The sequence below is a fragment of the Meriones unguiculatus genome, chromosome 9 (genome assembly GCF_030254825.1).
Source record: "Meriones unguiculatus strain TT.TT164.6M chromosome 9, Bangor_MerUng_6.1, whole genome shotgun sequence".
NCBI lineage: Eukaryota > Metazoa > Chordata > Mammalia > Rodentia > Muridae > Meriones > Meriones unguiculatus.
The window spans coordinates 74,702,113-74,722,984 of NC_083357.1; the positions used below are offsets into that span (position 1 = coordinate 74,702,113).

Consider the following 20,872-nt stretch of genomic DNA (forward strand, 5'->3'; position numbering starts at 1 on the left):
CGTCAAGAGTATGAAATGGCCTAATAAGGAAAAAAACCTTGATGGCTAGCTTTAGGAATATGATCTAATGAGAGAAAGACAAGGCTTGCCAGAGCCACGTTTGCCGTGCTTGGGCTGGTTAGAGTCCCTTCATGTGCCATTAGCTCTGTGCCTGCAGGTTCCACATTCTTGTATTTTTTTATTCATCCAGCTGTGGAATGAAAGAAAGCAAGCTTCTAAGTGAGGTGATGGGCTAGAAGGTGCCTCTGTGTGGCTCAGTGAAAGAGACTCAGGATATGAAGAAACATGCTCTCCTCAACTCCTTTGTTCTCTCATCCCCTCCTCCATTCTCTTCTGTCCTCCCTTCCCTCCTTTCCCTTTCCTCCTCTTTTCTTGTCCTCCCTTCCTTCCTCCTCTTTTACATATTTCTCAAACCACTCCTAATGAAGGGTCACTGCACTTTTTACACTCATTCGATAATACACAGTCCCAACACTAGAGAGGGAACGAACAGACAAATGAACAATTATCATACAACCTGTGATGATAAACCAAAACTGTTGCTGCATGAGTCCAGAGCAGGGACTGCCTGTCTGATGGGCTGCAGAGTAAAGAAGGGAAGGTGCCATGTGAGCGCATCTCAAAAGATGGGGGTGGGGGAGAGAAAGGCTGCTGGTGTGTGTGTGTGTGTGTGTGTGTGTGTGTGTGTGTGTGTGTTTTCCTGGAAGCAGCAAGTGGTTCTTTCTGTATGTGACCAGGGCTTAGATAGAGCTCTGCCAAGGACCAGAGACTTCAGAAGAAAAACTGGCAGAAAAAGGATGACGATAGTAGACGCCTTGCACACAATCTGTCAGCATCTAGACATGATATGATACTTTTGGGAATGAGTGACGGGGACCACAACCCTGTTTTAGAAAATTGTCCTGCAGAACACATGGCAGACTGAGAGCCTCAAAGGAGTAGAACAGGGTAGGAAACCTGGCTGGGGCTTGACCACAACACCTTACTGGCATGAAATTGACCATCGTTGTGGAAATACGTTTCTCCTTCATCTTAATGGTCAATCTCTACAGTCGTTTGAACTGGTTGGACAATTGGCCCAAAGCAGTTGTTAAGTCATCAAGGAACCTGAAATGATTATTGATCTCGTTGCGAGCAGTCAAACAAGTTTGGAAAAACAAGCTTCGAACAGGCTCAATAAAACCCAAGAATGCTCAAAAGAAAGGAAAGTTTTCTGCCCAGGTCCTCTGTGCACTAACTAGAGCAGAAAATTTAAAAAGAAATCTTGAATTTAGAAAAATGTTCATGTGCTAGAAATTAGGCCCCAAAGCATTACTGGCAGAGGCAGGTGGCAGGAGAAGAGGGTTCATGCAAAGGTCAGGCAGCTTCGGGTACTCAGGGGTCTTTCCGTGAAGAAGCCTTCCAATTTGTGTTCTGTACGCAAAAGTGCCATAAAAGCCCTCATCAAGACGGGGCTCTGTATGCTGGGAATATATCCTCTCTGCTCTATGCTGACTTACAGTTAGAAGTGGTTTGTGGGAAACGGAACACAGCCCTTTTCCTCTGTGAGCACCTCAAGAACCCAGGCAGAGCTGGGTCCAATTGAATTAATTGGTGCTGAACAGCCACGCTGGGCAGCAACTTTCCAAGTCTGGGGAGAGGCCCCTTTCCCAAAAGGCAGCTTTTGGCATGGACTCAGGTACACTGCTCAGGCGGTGTTGCTTAGCAGATTCCTTCCTTATAGGAACTTTCCATGCTCCAGCGAAGCTCCTTAAGCAGTAAGGGAACAACTTAAAAGTTTCAGGAAGTCCTTGAAACTGCCCAGACTCACTAGGCCCCTTCCTGCCAGAGTAAGCAATAAAACCCAAGATTCTTGTCCAATGGTAGGAAGTTGTGTTGCGAAGAAGGCTTTGAGACCGTACGGAAGGAGCAGAAACCATCCGAGCTACCTGAAAGAGGTTTGGAACAACTCACACACTGCGAAGGACACTCTCCAAGCTGTTGAGCTGCCTGTGGGATGCGCAGTGTCCTCCAGCTTCAAAGACTTCAAAGTTTTACCCCATGCTGGAGTGGGCTTCGCTGATGCAGCTATCTCTGAGTGATTTCTGCTCCAGTAAGTAACTCCTTATTCATATTCCTGTAAGTAACTCCAATAAAACTCATTGGTTCACCAAACTGGACTTTGTTTATATCCACATTTTGCAATGTCGTGGGTTCCCTACCTGGAGTGAGTATATGTGTGTGATAGATCTCCACAGGACATGCTTTATCACATGACAAAGTGGCCACTTCAAATTCAAGTGCAATTTATTCCTGCTTACCCTGCTTGTCTATCGGGCATCAGTGGGAGTCTTTGCCTCATATTACAGAGCCCCATGATACAGAGCCAGACAAACCAGGCTCGTTTTACCTACTACACCTCAATCCCTGAGGAGACCAATTTGGCAATGGAGAGTTTTACTTATGAGTCAGCCTCATTTGAGGGAGTGGTGCCCTGGACCCTCAAATACAGTTTAGAGAAGTCTGGGGAAGTAGAAAACAGAATGGTCTGCAGTGTAAGAAATGGTAGGTAACCAGTGCTCTGTGCAGGTGGAAAGAAAGTCACGGCTCTTCACGGGACACATGTTCAAACCTGGTGACATACAGCGATAAGATGTAGAATCGAAGGCAGACAACTGTGCAAGTCTAACCAGAAGGTCAGTGGTTTCAACCAGTTTGTGATAGGCTGCAGCAGCCTCCTAGCTCCTGAAACGCTACTTAAGAACTGTCACCATGGTTACCACACATCAGAAGTGTTATTGATAGGGGAGCTAATGGAAGGACGCTGACAAGTGGCACGGCTCTCAGCACTCGTGATAAAAAGCAAGTAACTAACAACAGGCCAAACAAGGGGGTTGTTCAAGTTTCCCTGGTTCAGCCTCCCAAGGTACTGGAAGCTATGCTCCCGGAAGCTACTGATAGTGCTACCAAAGGAAAGAGTGCTACCATGAAAGGCTCCTCCTGAACGACAAATTCAGTTCCGTCAGCATGTCACCACCTATGGCCATCCAGTTAGAAGACAGTGGAACCGTGTGATCTGCCCACCAGGGGAAAGGAGGAAAGAAGTAGACACATGTGAAAATCGACAGCTGCTCCCACAACTACTAAAGCAGACCCAAACATCTGCTGAACTGCATCCCTGAAACATCTCTCTATGTCTTGGGTGACAAACGGGTGAGGAGGGGCTGGTTTTAAAGACCTCCACACAGTTCAGCAGGACCAGTTAGTGACCTGGCCTTCTTAGACCCCACAGTGCCCACCCTTCCCTTGCAGGCGAGTGATGTTACATCAGCAGAGTGTAAGGAAAGTGCCAGCTCTCGGAAGAGTTGGTCTGTCCCCAGTTTAAGGCATACAGCTCTTGTTGGGAGAACGAAAGCAGCATCTGTCAGAACAGAGGAGGCATTGCGCTTGTGAGCACAGTGCTAAAGTGAGAGACTGCAGTGTTCTGATAGGTAAGTGTTTCATATTCAAAGACTAGAATTAGGAATCCTGATGCTGAGACAGGCAGGAGGACAGCAAAGTAGTATTAAGAGTTTGTGATCTTCATGATAAGAATGCTAGCATCAGCTTAATCTCTGTGTTTTAAGATATCACATATTAGCAGAGCAGTCCTAGCTTCGATAACAAAGCTCAGATTGCCTGTGGCCTAACCTGACTGAAATCTATTTCTCATTTACATAATGGATATCACTGAATGTGGGGGGTACCTCTTTCCTCCATGAGAAGGTCAGGGGTCTCGACTTTTTCTAACCTGTTAGTCTGGATTTCTCAGACATCATAGTTTTCTACTTCAAGTCAACATAGGAAAAAAGAAAAGAAAAGAAAAACCAGTTCTTAACCCTCTTACAGCTTGTAAGTGAAATTTCATTTCTACTCACGTTGTACTGGAGAGAAGTTGTCACGTGGTCCCATGCATATTAGGAAATAGTCTCTTGTACAGAAACTGGTCTTAGGAAAGAAAAAACAAAAACAATGAGTAGCTTCAGAGTCTCATGAAGGGACAAACAAACAAAACCAAAGTAGCTCTGCAAGGTGATTCTTTTGGGGAAAAAGTGGGGGGGGGGAGGTTGGATGTGCCAGAATCCAACTACTGGGCCAATGTGGCTCTTCGCTTTCATTTGACATAGGTGATGACTTTGTCTCATTCCATTGGCAGGAGGTAGACTTTGATATCTAATATGGTTTGCTAATCAGCTCAAAGGGGAGGGTTCAGAAAATGAGTCCTTGTCAGATGGACCATCTTTGATTAAATACACACAGACACACCTCATACATCACACCAGAAATAACTTGTTAGACCATTGATCCCTATGGCAAATTCCGGAGGAAACTGTTTAAGAGAACACATTTTAACTCACACTTTGGGGTTTCAATCATGACTCGATGGCTCAGGAAGGTCATGGAAGGAGGGAACAGTGGAGCTCAGCTGCTGTCCGTTATTTACAGATAAAGCCACCCTAATTTGTGCCACTCCTATATATACAGATATAAAAACAAATGCCCCAAATCTACCTTCTCTGATCAGTCCTTGCAATCTGAAACACATCATTCCTTTAATTGGGGATTTTTTTTTTCTGCCATGATGAATGCATCTTTACGGAAGGAGAAAGAAAAGAAGCCAAAAAGAAGAGGAGATGGAGGAGGAGAAAAAGAGGGGAAGGAAAAGGTACTTAGATTTCATTCAGTGATTTATTCAATCTTTACCCATTTCCAGGTACTTGGGCCTGGGATGTTATAGGATAGGATGATCAATAGATGTGGGTAGCCCCTAAATATTTATCTGTGACTTAAGTGTGTTTCTTGTATGCAACAGATTGTTGGCTCTTGTTTACATATCCATTGTGTTAGTCTGTGTCTTTTTATTGGAGCTTTGAGTCCATTGATGTTGAGGGAGATTAATGAGCAGTGTCTGTTAGATCCTTTGATATTGATGTTGACTGTGCTAGTGTGTTTGTGTGCTTGGATTGGGGAAGGGGCATAGGAGAAGATGAGGGAGCGTGGGTGGGATTGGGAGGGGATGGGGAGGGGACTACAGCTGGGATACAAAGTACATAGACTGCAATTAATAAAAATTTAAAAATACAAAAGAATAAAGTTCAGAAGCAACTTCCCTTAAAAAAATATTTGTCTGTTTTAATGAGGAATAAGTAATTAAGCTGTTATTTTCAGACTCCCTTATTTTCACCCTGAGGACCTCCAGGAGGCTTGGGTCAGCTCCCCCAGACAGAGACTATATACAGATGTGCTCAGAGGGAGAAAGGGAGAATATGGGTTTGGCCCTGAGGCTCTGAGGCTTAGAGGACACTGTGGACTTTACTGTCAGGGGTCCTGAGAGTCCAGTGAACTTCCTCTGCCCTCCCTTTTCACTTCCTCTTTAGAAAGGGGAAGTGTGAAAGAAAGAAACTCATGGCCAGGCAGGTGGAAACAGAGCTTAACAAGAGAAAACTATCTGAAATGCCAAATCTAAAGAGAATGACTTTTATTTCATAGTTTTAAAATTGACAAACGAAAGTATGTATTTTTCCTATACATCGCAAGCCTTTGCAGCACGCACACACCTTGATCAGTCTGGCTAAGCTATCCATGCACAATCGTGCAATTATTTTGCAGTGAGCACACATAGCACCTTAGCAATTTCCAAGGACACACTATCGTTATTAAGCTGCCAATAAATCTGTAACTTGCTCCTCCCACCTGCTTTCCATATCCTTCCATCAACGTTATAATCTGAATAAAAAGTTCACTTCAGAAACAGTGCAAGAACTGTGCATATGAACCCCTCCGGTCTCCCCAGAAATGCTCATTGGTGAAGAGGCGGCACCAAACCAGGGTCAGAATGAGCAGATATAGAGAAAGAGCTCAGGAAAGCCGTGAGCTCCCGTAGACTTCACAAGCCAGGGTCCTGCTCAGCCCCCGCTACAGTTTATTCTTGAGATTCACACATGTGCTGTTTACATGAACTCTCAAAAACCCAAGAGGTAAGTTACTCGGATATTACAGAAGTAGATTACATGGCTGTTACTATTCCAGTTTTATGAAGAAAGAAGTGGAGTTAGAGAAAAGTTACATCTTTATCCCAAGTTGGAAAATGATCTCTGAAAACTGGGTTTAGATACTGTTCTCACAGCAGCACAGTCACTGTCCTGTCGTTCAGCTCATCCTACTTTGGTGCAATGGGGACCCATGTGGTAGCCCAGAACCTGAAAAACCTCTCAATGTAAAACTTCCCATGTTTCTCTCACTCAGTGCTGGGTAGCCCCTGGGTGAGAATTCCCAGGACCCTTATGTGAAGTCTTCTCTGCCCTGTTCTGCACTCTGGGTCTGTGGCAGTGTAAGAGAACAGACCTCCCTGTACTAAAGCAGCTTGTGAAAAGAAAGGTGAGGCCCAACAGTCAGGAGGAAATAGGAAACACAGTCAATGGTCCCTTAGATGAGCGTGATTAAAACATAAGCAGCAGAGAAGACAAGATCAGGGATAAAGGCAGGAGCAGGAGAGACGAACATGGGGAACTGAAGGATGGGGAAAGCCTAACCAGGGTGGAAAGTGGGAAGCCATCTTAGATAGAAGGAACTACATTAGTCACCTATCTACAGCAGTGGACATGCAGGAGAAAGCCCTGCATTTACGTTCAGTTCACACACACACACACACACACACACACACACTTCAGATTCCAGTTTTTTTTAAGTCTTCACAGAGGAATTCTGACAGTCACTATGCAGAACAGTGATGGGTGTTAAAAGAAGACTATATATGAGATCAGCCCTAAAGTAATGCTCTGTATTACCAGAGCCTCAACACTTTCAGTCACCTGAAATTTCCCAATCCATTCTGTTGTTTTTCTTTTTTTTTTTTTTTTTTTTTTTTTTTTTCATTTTCTTTTTTTCAATGCAGTTTATTCAGGAACATTGAACAATCCTCGGACCCCGGGGAAAGCCAGCCCACAGCTTAAAATAGCCTCTGGGTAGCCAACCCAGGCGTGCCACGGGGGCAATGCAGATAGGTCCACATACATGGAAGCAAGCCAGATCCTCGGCCTTAGCCAAATGTGGAGTTGTTCCTGACAGAGAGCACTCACCATCGGGAAGGTGGAGGGCGGAAACCAGCTCCATCTTTAAGGCATAGCATTCTGCAGCTCTCTACAGTTCCCCCTTTTTGTTTTAGACGCATCAGGCAAGAGTAGAGGTCTGATCTCTGATATTAGAAATAAATTGGGACTTTGTACAGATGTTCATTTAGGTGTCATCCACCCAAAGAGCATCGGACCCGTCCGATACCTTTTTCTCAGAGGCGGGACCTGGGGCATCAACCCGCATGCAATCAGACATGCTCTTCTCTGGGTCCAAAGCAGCTGACCCTGAGTGCAGTGCTTAGCCTCGCATCCTGAGCGTATCATTTTAGCTTTTTATGGTATCCAACCATGCTTGGGGAGAATGCCTTGCTTCAATGGCTGTAAAGGCCTGAATGATCATGGCTGCATCACACTGTTGTGAGACTCTAATCTTGCATATATACCACAGGCAAACCAAGGAGACCAACACCAGAAGGCCTGCTAACACTCCCATGCCCGCCCATTCCTTCAGATGATTCATGGCTGCAGCAATCCATGTTGATAATCCTGTGGCTAGTCCTGCGTCCACTCTGGTAGAATTTACTGTGACAATGGCCACTCTCAGCTGCTCCATCGTAGTATCGAATTCTCCAGTCCAATTACCTAAAATATAGCTCGACAATTGTTTAGACAGATTTGCAGCACTGGGTACCTGTGCCCATTGATGCCCCTCGCGCTATGACTCTCTTCAGACAGAAAAGGGATCTTGGAACTACAGCCACCATTGTTACTACCATCTCATTGACGGCTGTTGGAGCTACCACCAGGGCATTAGCCATGAGTCATACTGGGCAGACTGCTCAGACCCTGAATAATCATTTAGCCAATGTAGCTCATGCCTTAGTTGTACATAAAGGAATTAATGCTCAACTAAAAGGAAGCTTGATGGTGTTCAATCAGAGGATTGACCTCTTGCAGGAGCAAATTGATACCCTATGGCAAATCGCTCAACCTGGCTGTCAATGAAAGTATGCTGGACTTTGTGTTACTAGCATACAACATGAGAATTTTTCCTGCGCTGCAAATCTGTCTAAACAATTGTCGAGCATTCTGTTGTTTTTCAAGGCAAGATTTCTCTGAGTAGCCCTGGCTGACCTGGAACTCACTGTATAGACCAGGCTGTCCTCGAACTCAAAGAGATCTGCCTGCCTCTGCCTCCTGAGTGCTGGCAGTAGAGGCATGCGTCACCACCATCACCTGGCTCTATCCACACTTTTTAACCATGGACATAACGTGGCATGAGTCTTCTAGGATTATGAGAATGTTTCTTGCTGACTTATTGTTATTTTTGACCGCTGGATTTAACACAGTACCTTCTTGGTGATGAAGAGAGAATTTCCTTTTGGGAGACTGCTGACGTCAGTGCTGTCTTAGGAAAGCTGAAGTGCTTGAGCGGGAGGGCTGGGTGACTGGCCCACTGAAATGTTAAAAATGAAAATGGAGAGAATGTATGCTTCTACACACACCAGGAATTCATTTTGACATGCATAGAGTCAGCCGTCTGAGGAACTCTGGGGGGAAATAGTGACCCTCCCAGGTATGGACAGAGTGGATGGATCCCTGCTGTGAAAAACAGGCCAACAAAAACAAAAATGGAGGTTTTCCAGCAGGTGTTTCATATACATGTGAAAGATACCCTGAATGAGAAGTTTTCCATGAGGTAGTTTTGAATGCCAGCTTGTGTAGCATCTTCAACAACAAACAGCCCATTTTCAGAGGACTAGTAAGGCAGAAAAAGAGACGTTGTGTCTGTCAGCAACTTGAGGGAAGAAAGTGAAGAAGCTAGTTAACAGAGACTCCGCTCTTGCCATCTCCTGGCCTAATCAGCCTTTGTGCTCTGGGCCAGCTTTTCAGTGCAACAAGTTTACACCTGTTTTTCCTTGATCGCTTTCAGCCCAACAGCCCGTCCTGTTTGAGGGGGGCACAAGCCAGTCCTCTGTGGCATTTTCCCCTATCAAAAAGCAGCTGTTAGTCTCTCTGGATGGATCCCAGTGAACACTTGTTTGGGCCAAACCTAGACTGTCTGTATCAGGCAAACAGAGGGTTAAAGAATGCTACCACCAACAGCCGCTATGCCTGTCCTTTCATATATACCACTCTCCTTTCCTCTAAAAAAGAATACTAAATAGATACTCTAAAATAAACCAATGTTTAAATTAAAATAAACCAATGAACTCCAGACAACTAGAGATCTGGATTCAGTAGAGCAGGACCCTAAGAGAGACAATTTTCTGGGGACTCCAATGACTACAAAATTCTCTCCAAGTCCCCTATAAAAACAAGACATGTCGTAAGATGGCTCATTTTAATAATCTATAAAACATGACGCGGCCAAGTGTAATGTCATGAGTCTTTAACCCCAGGACTCAGGAGGCAGAGGCAGGTAGGTCTCTAGAAGTTGGAGGCCAGGCTGGTCTACATAGAGGGGTCTAGGCCAGCCAGAGCTACATAGACCTTGTCTGAAATAATAATAGTAACAACAACAAGAATCGTAAACATTAACAAGACACAATGAACTCCTAAGATTTCATTGTAAAGCCTGACAAGAAAGGTTTGCTAAACACACTGCCTGGCTTATCTTTCTGTGGTGCTTCACTCCTAGGTGTCAATTCGAGTGGAAAACACATCTGGACAACTGATGAAGAATTATTGTGGAGTGTGTCTGGGAGGGTGTTTTCCAAGGTGATTGAAGGATGGTCCGCTGTCAGTATGGGGGACCATCCAATCAGCTGTGGGCTGGAAAGAACAAACACAGAGGAATAGGGGATTGGTCGCAGTCTCTCTTGCAACTGGATTACACTCTTCCTCCCCTGCCCTCTGATGTCAGAATTCTGGACCTTCTGGCCTTAAGAGTACTCACCAATCCTAAGGCCTCAGGAGTTGGACTGAATGGTGCTATCAGGAGCCCAGGGCCCCCATCTTTAACATGCTGATATGAAACTTCTCAATCTTCCATACTGGCATAAGGTAATTCCCTCAAGTAATCCCCACTTGCATCTGTCTACTATGATCGGTATGTCTTGACCTGGTTCTTTAGAGGATGCTGATGAATACACTTCCTTTCATCAGATTTTGCTGGTAGAACATCTGAATTCTTATGGTGCTGATGGACCATAAGCTTAACTCTATTCCAAGAAGTCTGTAGACACTGTAGTCTTCCAGGTTAGACTTCTGACTGAGGGCATATATAGGAACTTAGGTATGAGAAAGCAAGTACTTTCTCCACAAGCTCTATTACACCATCCAAAATAATACAATTTAACTTTGAGCTTCTCGTAACAATCCATTACAAAGAGGCATACCTGATTAAATAGCTGTGCCATGGGGATACCATCTTTATTTGAGGAGTTACATGCTAAGGAAACATTTCAATTAATTTATCTCCATCTCTGTCTTGCTTACTCCCTTGTTGATGGCAGAAAACAAGTTGTCAAGCGATCTTTGAAAAATTAGCTCTGAGCCCCTTAAACAGACACTTGAGGCATCCAGGACCATGTTCTTCTTACAGCGTCCCTGATTCCTGGTCTCATCATGAGATCAGGGAAGATGGAGGGAAGACACGTTTCAGGAGGGAGTGGTGCAGTCAGTGTTGGAGACTGAGCCTGACTCCCACAGGAATTTTTAGCCCTTAATCCTGAATGTTATTCAAGTCAAAGGCTGTAAATGGCGTCTAACTGTGCATACCTCGGAGATGTCACTCCCATTCTAAAAGCTGGCTCCTTCTCTATCCAAGCCCATGGGGTATTCCATTTCAAAAGCACACAGGCCCACAGCTCAGAAGCTAGATTGTTCTGAAAGCTACGGTCTCTTTCCTCTCTTGAAAAGATGTTTTAATGCTCTTTGCTATTGACCTCGATGGCAGTGTAACAACAGTGGGGAAATAAGAAGAGAACACTCATAATCCTACCTCCACAGCTCAGCAACATGCTGCTGTTTATCCTCCTCCCCTGAGGTTTGCCTCCACATTTCTTAGAAATTTGCAGACGTAAGGAACGTGTATCACTCTGTACTTTGCTTGTTAGGTTCATGATTGCAGTCTCTTCCTGCCCTGCCCCTCTCTCAAGCCAAGGCCCCAAAAAGGAGGCAAGCAGGGTAAGCATCTGGGATTTTAGACATGATAGTTGGAGGGTCTAGTAGGTGAAATGGGTGATCTCCTCTCCCCTCCCACTAAAAGACCTATCTGTGTCCTATAAAGTCCTGGAACTCGTGACTGTGGCCTTCCTTAGCCAAACAGCCATCAGTTGTGATATGGTACGTGAAGATGAGGTCTCCCTGAACGGTCGGGGTAAACCCTAAATCTAATGCCCTGTGCCTTTGTAAGAAAGAAAAGATGGGGCTGGTAAGAGGACTCAGCCAGTGGACACACCCTGCTGTGAAGTCTGAGGACCGAGAAGAAAAACATCTCCCCAAAGAAGTTGGACTCAGCCCTCTCTACTCAAGCTGTGATATGCTGGTGCACCCACACCAAATTAACTAAAGAGCGCGGGGTGGAGGACGAGAAGCCAAAGAAGCAAAGGACCTGGCAAGGGTGAACAGGGGCCAGAAGCAGAATTTGGAACGGGGAAGATGCTAGGAACTCCTCAAATGCCTGGAAACAAGAAGAGGCGTAGAATTCGCCCTCAGAGTCCCAAAGTAGGCTAAGGTCCTGCCGGTGTCTTTGTTTTGCACTTCTGCAGTTCTAAGCCACCAAGTTTGTGCTGATTTGCTACCGCAGCCATACCAAGCTAAGTCAGAGGCCAACAGCTTATCATATTTCCAAGGACAGGATCTCATGGCAGCTGTGAGATTGAATCCTCCCCACAAAGGAGCGTCTTTGTCTATCTGCCCAGGGCTCGCACGCAACTTGAGTTTCGCTCCACGTGGCGCCCCCTGGTGTCTCGGCTCAACCTCTGGATGATTCATAGGGATCCTGACAGTCTTCCTCCTGAGCTGCGTGCTCTGAGCTCAACAGATCTGTTGGTGCTGATGGCGTTCAAGATGCGTTAACGTGGAGTCTCACCCCGACGACTTGTCCTGTCTCATTCCCACGGCCCTGATGCTCCAAATGACTCCTCTACTACCAACTCGGGCATGAACTCAGCACATGCCTTTGGGATAGTGGTCTCTGTGTTTGTAAGTTAGTGAAATAGAGAGAGAATGATGGCCCTATGCTGGCTTTGGTGTGTACCCCATGCTGAGGATGGGGCTCTCTCTTACCCTGCTCTTACTACAGAAAGTCTCCTCGAACCTTGGCAGTTTAGATAAACTCAACAAAATTTCTCTTCTGCCTTAATTTTTTCACTTACGATTTTCATCAATAAAATGTGGTTATTATTTGTGATTCCTCTAGCGTTGTCTGGGAACTTTTCTCCTTCCATCTATTTGGATTGGGATAGTTTTATCCCTAATTCACTTTCTTACGAATGACACTGAAGTTTATTAAGAAACAGTTTTAATCGAAGTTTAGGCGCAGGAATTGAGGGGAGAAAGACAGAAACGCTTAGGGAAGAGACGGCACACACAGATGGTCTACGTTGTGGTACTTACTTTCTTCACTGTTGCATCAAAATACTTGACCAAAGCAACTTAAAAAGGGGGAAGGGGTTCACTCACAGTGTCAGCCGTACAATCCATCGTGACAGGGGAGTCATGGTGCAAAGAGCAGGAGGAAATCTGGCCACCGTGCCCAGCCAGTAAGCATAGAGAATGGATGTTTGTGCTCAGCCTGCTTCCTCCTTTTTCATTCAGCTGGGGACTCCAGTCCAGTGAGTGAATGGTACTGCCCGCACTCCAGGCATGCCTCCTTACTTCAACAAACCTAATCCGGTTCCTCTCTCGTAGGCATGATCAGAGATTTGTTTCCATGACAATCACGTCAAGTTGAGAAGCGATATTGCCATCGTCCAAGCGCATTTGGGCTTCTCAAAATAGCTACCTAAGCTATGTGTAAGGTGACTCGGTGTCCTCAGTGCAGCATGGTAGTTGATTTTATGACCACATCCACTAGACTATAGGATGCCCAGACAAACAGTAAAACACTTGTTCTTGGTGTGTCTGTGAGGGTATTTCTGGAATCGATTAGTGGAGCCATGATTGTCTTCCCCAGCGTGGATGTGCAGCAGCTGATGTGCTGAAGGTCTGAGCAAAGCAAGAAGATGCTGAGGACCTATTTGCTTGATCTGGGACATCCATCTTCTGTCCTCAGATGCCAGTCCTTCTGGTTCAGGCCATGCCTAATTTAAGCAAAATAGCCATTGTATTGAGCCTCTAAAGTAAATTTGTCAACAACAACAACAACAAAACAAAAAAAAAAAAAAAAGAGGATAAATGACCAAGGTATATATAGAATTTCAAGTTAACAAAATGTTAAAAAGGTTGGGGAGACTGTAGAGGTGGCTTAACTGTTAAGGGTGCATCCTGTTCTTACAGAGGATCTGAATTTGGTTCCTGGTACCCGTGTCAGGCTACTCACAATGGCCTATAATGGAACTGTTCAATTTCCAGAGGACAGAGAGGCCCCTAAACAAAAAGGACACATACTCTCTCTCTCTCTGCCTCTCTCTCTCTCTCTCTCTGTGTGTGTCTCACATACATACACAAACACATGCGCATGCACACACACACTAAACGTTTAAAGGTTTAAAAAGAGCAAAAGAACATTGTCATAAGCATGTTATTAATCAAAAGAATACTTGTTTTACAGCTGAAATATAACATGTGTACACATTTTCATTGTGAGAAGTAACATGAGGCTGAATCATTATAATGCAAGTCAACAGCTAATTAGGATTTATAACTTCAGTTACCGAGAACATGTTTCAATTTCATAGCAAAGAAGCTGGAAAATCAATTAACAAAGACAAAGCAAAGGGAATGCGCGTGTGGTGTGCCCATCGTGACCCTAGAGACCAAAGGTAAGATCAAAAAGTGAGTCAATGTCCAGTGTCTCCAAAGCATACAGTACAGTAGTGTGGCTGTGAAACCTACCCCATCAGAACACACAGATGGAAAGGATGGGTCCGGGGCGCTCTGCTTCCTGCCAAATCACCCAAGGAACTAGGTTATCTCCCCAGGGAAAATGCCAAGGTGGCCTAATAAAAATGAATGAGATGGAGGCTGGAGAGATGACATGGCTCTGCAGGTAAGAGAACTAACTGCTCTTCCAGAGGACCCAAGTTCGGTTCTCACTACCCTAGTGCTGGCTCACAACCTGACTCCAATTCCAGGGCATCTGATACCCTCTTCTGGCCTCGAAAGGCACCAGGGACAAACATGATACACGGACAACAGTGCAGACAAAACACCAATGTACATAAGACAATTTAAAAAAAAATGAAAGAGAATGAGATAAAAGAGAGCGAGAGAACACAGGGAAAGCAAGCACTCTAAGTAAGAAGCACTTCATCTCCATGTCGACTCTTAGAGGCTTGGAAGCACGGGCCTGGTGTGGTTGTAAAAATTGATTCAGGAAGACAGATAACTTGAGACTTGGCATGCTTTCCTTCCCCAGACTTGGCAGGTTAGGAGGGCTGAAACACAGCAGGTAAAATGAGCCAGCAGCTCAAACCCGCTACATCCAACACACAAGGTCTCCTGGCATTGTTTTGTCACACCTCCCATTGACTCAGCTGTGGCGGGGGACACACTCTAGTCTCATCTCGGTGAGACACAACAGCCTCCTTATTCCCTGAGGACCATGAGTGTGCTGGTTAGTTTTTTCCCAACTTGACACAAACCTAGATGTATCTGGGAAGAGGAAACCTCAACTGAGGAATCACCTTTATCAGATGGTCCTCCGGGCATGTCTGTGGGACAGTTTCTCGATTCATGATTGGTGTGAGAAGGCCCGGGTCACTGTGGGTGGTCCCACCCCTGGGATGGAGGTCTGGGGCTGTATAAGAAAGCAGGTTAAGCAAGCCAGTCAACATGGCTCCACTATGGTCTCTGCTTCAATTTCTGCCTCCAGATTCCTGCCTCTGCCCCTGCCTTGATGTCCCTCTCTGGTGGACTGTAATTGGGGCATGTAGGCCAAACAAGCCCCTTTTCTCCCTGGTTGCTTTTGTCATGGTATTTATCACAGCAACAGAAAGAAAACTAGGACAATGAGAGACTTAGAAGTCTGGAGGAGGATAGGAGGATTAAAGCAGAGAGTGGAAATGAGAAAGAGGTGCATGAGAAGGCAAAGCAGGAGGAAAAGAAGAAAGTAGGAAACACCTGTGTGCTCCCGCCCAGCTTTGTAGACCCTGCTGCTCAGAGCCTGGCCATCTGTGAGGCATTACAGAGAGGAGTCGTCTTCATACCTCTTGCTGTGTCTGGACCCTACTGTCATCCTCTTGGAAATGCTGATTTCTAACATGCCACTGAGTCATCATCCCCCCCCCCCCAAAAAAAAAGCCCCTGGGACAGGCAGGTGCAAGTGTTCAGAAAATCACATCACGCTGTGCCTGAATTCCCCAGGTCTTCAATGGAGACTCTCTTTGGCATCACATGAAGACTGCCACGCTGCTTTCAGAGTTCGGATGGTCCCCCATGAATCACCTCAGGAGATCCTGGTGCTTTATTCGTGCATCTTTGAGAGACAGCAAGTTGGTGGCTGATTTTGAGTGTCACCTGGTTTGGACTGAGAAGCACCTAGGTCAGGAAGGCACACCTCTTGACTGTGCGGGCACAGGCATTTCCTGAGAGGACCAAGCGGAAGAGCCTCTTGCAGCATAGGCTGGCTGGCTGCTTCCTGATGGTCCTGCTATACGTTGCTCCGCTCCCCCGCCATCTCCCCGATATGACGGAATAAAACCTCTAAAATCTCGAGTCTGAGTAAATCTTTCTCCTCAGCTTTATCGCAACAGTTAGCACACAACTGACACGCTACCCCCAAGTAAAAATAAATAGTTGACAATCTATAGTCACGTTGTAGGCTTTTCCTCCACTTCCTATCTGATGTTCCATGTTAGACTCTGGGATTCCCACAGTTTGATCAAGCAGGACATACTTTTTATCCAGTCTAGTCTAAGCTGACACCCCACCTGATCGGAAGCCTGGGCTGGCTGAGAGAACTGCCATTAGAACCGTGGTGGCTGGCACTGTGCTTTGCACCTCACTGATGCTCAACCAATGAATATGAAACCAACAAGTGAAAACTGCAGGACCAGGTTCCAAGCTGGCTAGCAAATGAGACAGTGGCAAGATCCTCTGTCTGTGAAAGCTACAGTAATGCCACTGCTCGTGGAAATTCTTCCTTAAACTAAGCAGCAGCCATCAGGATACACAGCACCCAACTCATGTTTTTCCGTTGTTCAAACTCGGGGTTTGTTGACAGATGTAAAATAGTAGACATATTTTGGTCAACACTATCGAGTCCCACCATTATAGCGCTGCTGTTTAAAATTTATGATTTCTTCTCTGTAACATCTGCTATTTCTCCCCCCACCCCCATTCTAGACTCTCACAATCGCCAATAAAAACATTTATCTACAGATGACAAGTACCTCAAGTAATGGCTTCCTGTGCTTTCCCAAGCTGGCTGTTTTCTTGTCTCTGCCCTTCGTGAGTAACCAGCACGGTGTAGACAGCTCATCCACACAGATTTCCGTGAGAAAATGTGTCCAGGCCTAAGTGAGCCCCTCTTTACTGCAGTAAGGGAGACATGCCCTAAGGTTCCCTAAGTCAAAGCTCCATATTTTTGTCATGATACAAGCAGAGCAAACTTTTCTTTTTTGAGCGAGGAGACTGTTTTCTCTCCAGCTACATCCTTGCATACAAATCCCTTGCAAATTATTTTTCAAATTCTAAGGTTCATTAATTTAATTGAATCTGTTCCTAGTTTTTAATTAAATCTGCACTTCTCCCAGTAACCTTTGGAGAAAGATAGAAGCTGCATTATCATATTGGAAAGAACAGGATCACAGAACAAGACACACATGAAAGTGAACAGGAACAAAAATCAGTAGGCGGGTTTCATCCAAATTTATTTTTGTACCAAAAAAATTAACATTCAGAGACAATGCTTTTATTGTACAGTATAATAAAATAACTTTTGCTAGATTAAAAAAAGTAGATTTTTTTTTGCTGATAAACCACAGTACTTTCTCTATTTAAAAAAAAAAACAACCACAAAACTTACAATTTGTGTTACAGTTACCTTTTGTAGGAAAAGGCACCTGTTCAATAATTACATAAATACTCCTGACAGATTTCAGTAGCCTGTTATGTATCCTTCTTGGCTATCTCGGCTCCTAAAGTCAATTGGCTTCTGAATTTGAAAAGGACCGGTGACCAACATCCCACTTATTATTCAAGGTATTCATTTTAATTTTTTTTTGTTTGCATAGGCTTGACAAGTCGGGAAAACTCTATTAAGTTAAGAAGAATGAAGAAATGAACTACCTGTGGCCACCAGAAACAGTATTCCTCCCTGTTAGCTACCAGTCCCCTCGGGGGAGTTACAAAGTGCACCAGTTAAATACATCTGTACATTTAAAACATTAAATATGTCAACAGTGAGACAGCTTTAAATATTTTGAATCAAATACTATAGCACAAATATAATTTACAATACTTTGCACAGAAAACATTACACCTGAAATATAACTTTAGACATTATATAAAAATACATATATATTTCTCTCCTCATTAGAAAAGTATACCTACTCGCAGGTTCCAGCAAGATGTAACAATTCAAAAGAACTTAACCCTTCGGACCATGGCACCCTCTTAATTTTGAGGTTCTCAGTGGCACATTGCCAGGAGTTAGAACCACAGACCGTGACCCCTTCCATAGCTCACGTGCGCTTTTTCACAAGTGTCACTACCCTTCTTCCAACATGGTTTAATTCTAGGAATTCATTACAAAATTGTAAAACCATTGTGAACCTCCGTGAGCCTAGCATCCCCTAATCTTTACACACACGTGACCTTTACAGGGCCAAGAGAGAGGACACGGAGTTCCGTACAGTGCGGACCAGGCCTCTTAGTAGTCTTACACACCTATATACATCTTCCATTTTTTATTTTTTGAAAAGTTTCCAAACATCTAGGATACACAGACGAATGTGCCACAAAACCAGTTTCAGTCGATGTCCTGAACCTTGAAAGCCCCAAAGTACGTTGCATCTTGATCTGGATCCAGCAGCGAAGGGTTGGACACCTGAACACTGATCTCTTCACCAGCTCGGAGCTTAAAAAACCCTCCAACGTTAATGGAATAAAAGTGGAACTCGGAATTTCCTGACCAGTACTTGGTGCTTCCTCCTTTCATCAGGTTATGAGAACTTGGGATTTTGATGCTGGTTTTAACGACATACACCATCAGCTGAAGATACTCTGTAGCTAGGTCTCCCGACGTTTCATGATGCCGGAAACAAATGTTGGCGTAAAGGTAATAGAAGCCATCTTGGTTAACTCTTAGCTTCCCGTTGCTTAAGGTCATGTTAGAGATCTTGGCCCAGCCCCGATCATGGTACCAAGAGGACAGACTGACTTTATGGGAACCTACAGAGAACAGAGACACAGGATTTAGAATCTGTTACTCGGATGAGAAAACCTCCTCGGTCGTCATGTAGGCTGGCAGGGTGGTATTGTGTGCTAACATAACAGTCCCTATTGCAACGTAGTAACTTACCTTGATACTCACCTATACAAGGGCATGGATGCATTCAGATGCCCTTAGTGCTTTCTTTAAAGCACTCTGGAGGCACAAAACCAAAAATCCTCTATTCCTGTCCTAAAGGAAGCTGTAGGGCACAAGTGATAATGCAACATGGTCCAGAAAAGAAGCAGAGCTTTAAGGAAGCACATAGAATTGCTACGAGATTTAGAGAGATAGAAAACAAGTTACTTCCACAGAGAGGGATCAAAACTGACTCCGTAGAGTTTCTACCAAACTAGGAAACACAGAAAAGGGAAAAGATTGGGACCCATGGACAGTTCATTCTGAGTTGAAGAGAACAATTAGCCAGAGTCAATTCAGATAGGAAAGAACCCAATTTGTATACGAAGAGAATTTCCATCTTTGCTATAGCTTAACCTTTGTTTAGTTTGTGGACAGGGGTGTGTAAAAGGATGTGAGAATCTGGGTCACAGAAGCTATGAAAAGGCCAGATTCTATCTAGGTCACCATTTTTACTCCCAACTCAGCCTGAGTCACAAAACTGAATGGCCATCCCCACAAAAGCTCCAAAACAAAATATCCCAGCTCCTCAACTTCATGCAGTCACTCACATCAAAATGCTGTAAAATCACTCCCAAGTTCCAAGTTCTCCTATAACCCTTTCTGGTCCATGAAATGAAGTGACGAGGGACCTCCATGCCACCATTCCTGGAGAAGTCCAAGTTTTACAGAACATTCTAAATTAGCTGTGTGACTAATGTTTATCAGAATCCAGGTCTTTGATGTATGTAGCTGGGTCTTTAAAAATTGGGACTACCTCTATTATAAATCAGTATGTATAATTCTGTGGAGATTTATATTATTATACTGGAAAAAAATGATAACTGATAGGGTGAAAGCTTACAGAACTATGCAAAGGTCCAAAACCACATCTCTTCTCCAAGGATTTTATGAAGAGCTATGGCACACTAACATTGTCATCTCTCTGGAGTCAGTAAGACAAAACACAGCCAGCTCTCTGACTAGGGGAGCAGGGGAGAATTTGCTTCTGCTGCATTTAAAAAAAAAAATGTTACGTGTCATGCTGCCTACAACTTGTTAGTCTTGAGACAGTAATTAGTATTGCAATTAGATAGTCTTCACAGAAATCAGTCAGGGAGACCCAGAGAAGACATGTATGGAAACTAGAAGACACACAGGCTAATACAAGGGGTGCTATTTGGGATTGGGTATCAAAATACACCATACACTTGAATAAAAATGTCATTACTAAATCTATCATTTCATACAACAAAATACATAAATAATTTTGTAAGAATAAAAAAAAAATAAGACCAGGGACTGACTTTGAAGCCACCAACCCATGAACTAGATTTCAAGTCCTGAAAGGTGACAACTCATTTGACAGATTCAAGGAGATCCTCATACAAATGCTAACAACAACAATAATAATACCACCTACACTGTCTACCTACAGTGACCCGAGTCCTGGGAAGACCTGAACACCTGTATCCATCCCTACAGCACCAGAGGATGAACCACAGAATGGTCTGTAGTCTCTCGAATGTGATCTGAAAACATCCACCTCAAGCTACAACAGAAACTGGAAAGGTGACAGGAAAGGCAGGAGAGCAGATATGAGGCAGCGCTCAACCTACAGTGGAGCAACCCATCATTAAATGACCAAGAAAACAATGGCTCCAGTTTCCAAAGAGGACAAGGGTGTTCTCAAACTTCCCAGCAGGGCTGCTGTAGTCACTAGCCTCCGGGCACTGGACAGCAACTCTCCTTCTTTCCCACTGGGAGTCTTACCCAAGCTCTCCCTGGAGTCAAGTGTGCCAAATGCAAATGTCACCTTAGGGTTCCAAGTGAATCAACAGGAGACTGTAAAAGCCTCCTCAAGCCTGCCCACTACCATATCATAAACACTGCATGATAACTCCTCTAACCCGGTAGGCAGTCTTCTAATCCATAGGCAAAGCTCAAGATACTCCCATCTCAAGTTACTCTGTATTTCCCAGCTTCTTGGCCAGTTCCTGTACTGCATTCCATTCAAATGTCATGTATGTAATTTGACACAGACAAGTCAAAGTACTGAAATGAAGTCCCTCCTTTCTATGGGATGGGCCAACTCATATTTAAGGGAGCTATGCCCAAG

At 44.5% G+C, this 20,872-nt stretch overlaps 1 protein-coding gene across 1 annotated transcript in view; it reads right to left on the bottom strand.

Annotated features, from left to right (window-relative positions):
* Positions 1–17,062: 17,062 nt before the first annotated feature.
* Positions 17,063–20,872, bottom strand: part of Tnfsf11 (TNF superfamily member 11) — a 29,602-nt gene continuing 25,792 nt past the window's right edge. The window contains exon 5 of the mRNA XM_021659136.2: positions 17,063–18,596. Within this exon, the coding sequence (XP_021514811.1) occupies positions 18,175–18,596 (422 nt within the window). The 3' untranslated portion in view covers positions 17,063–18,174. The remainder of the gene's footprint in view (positions 18,597–20,872) is intronic.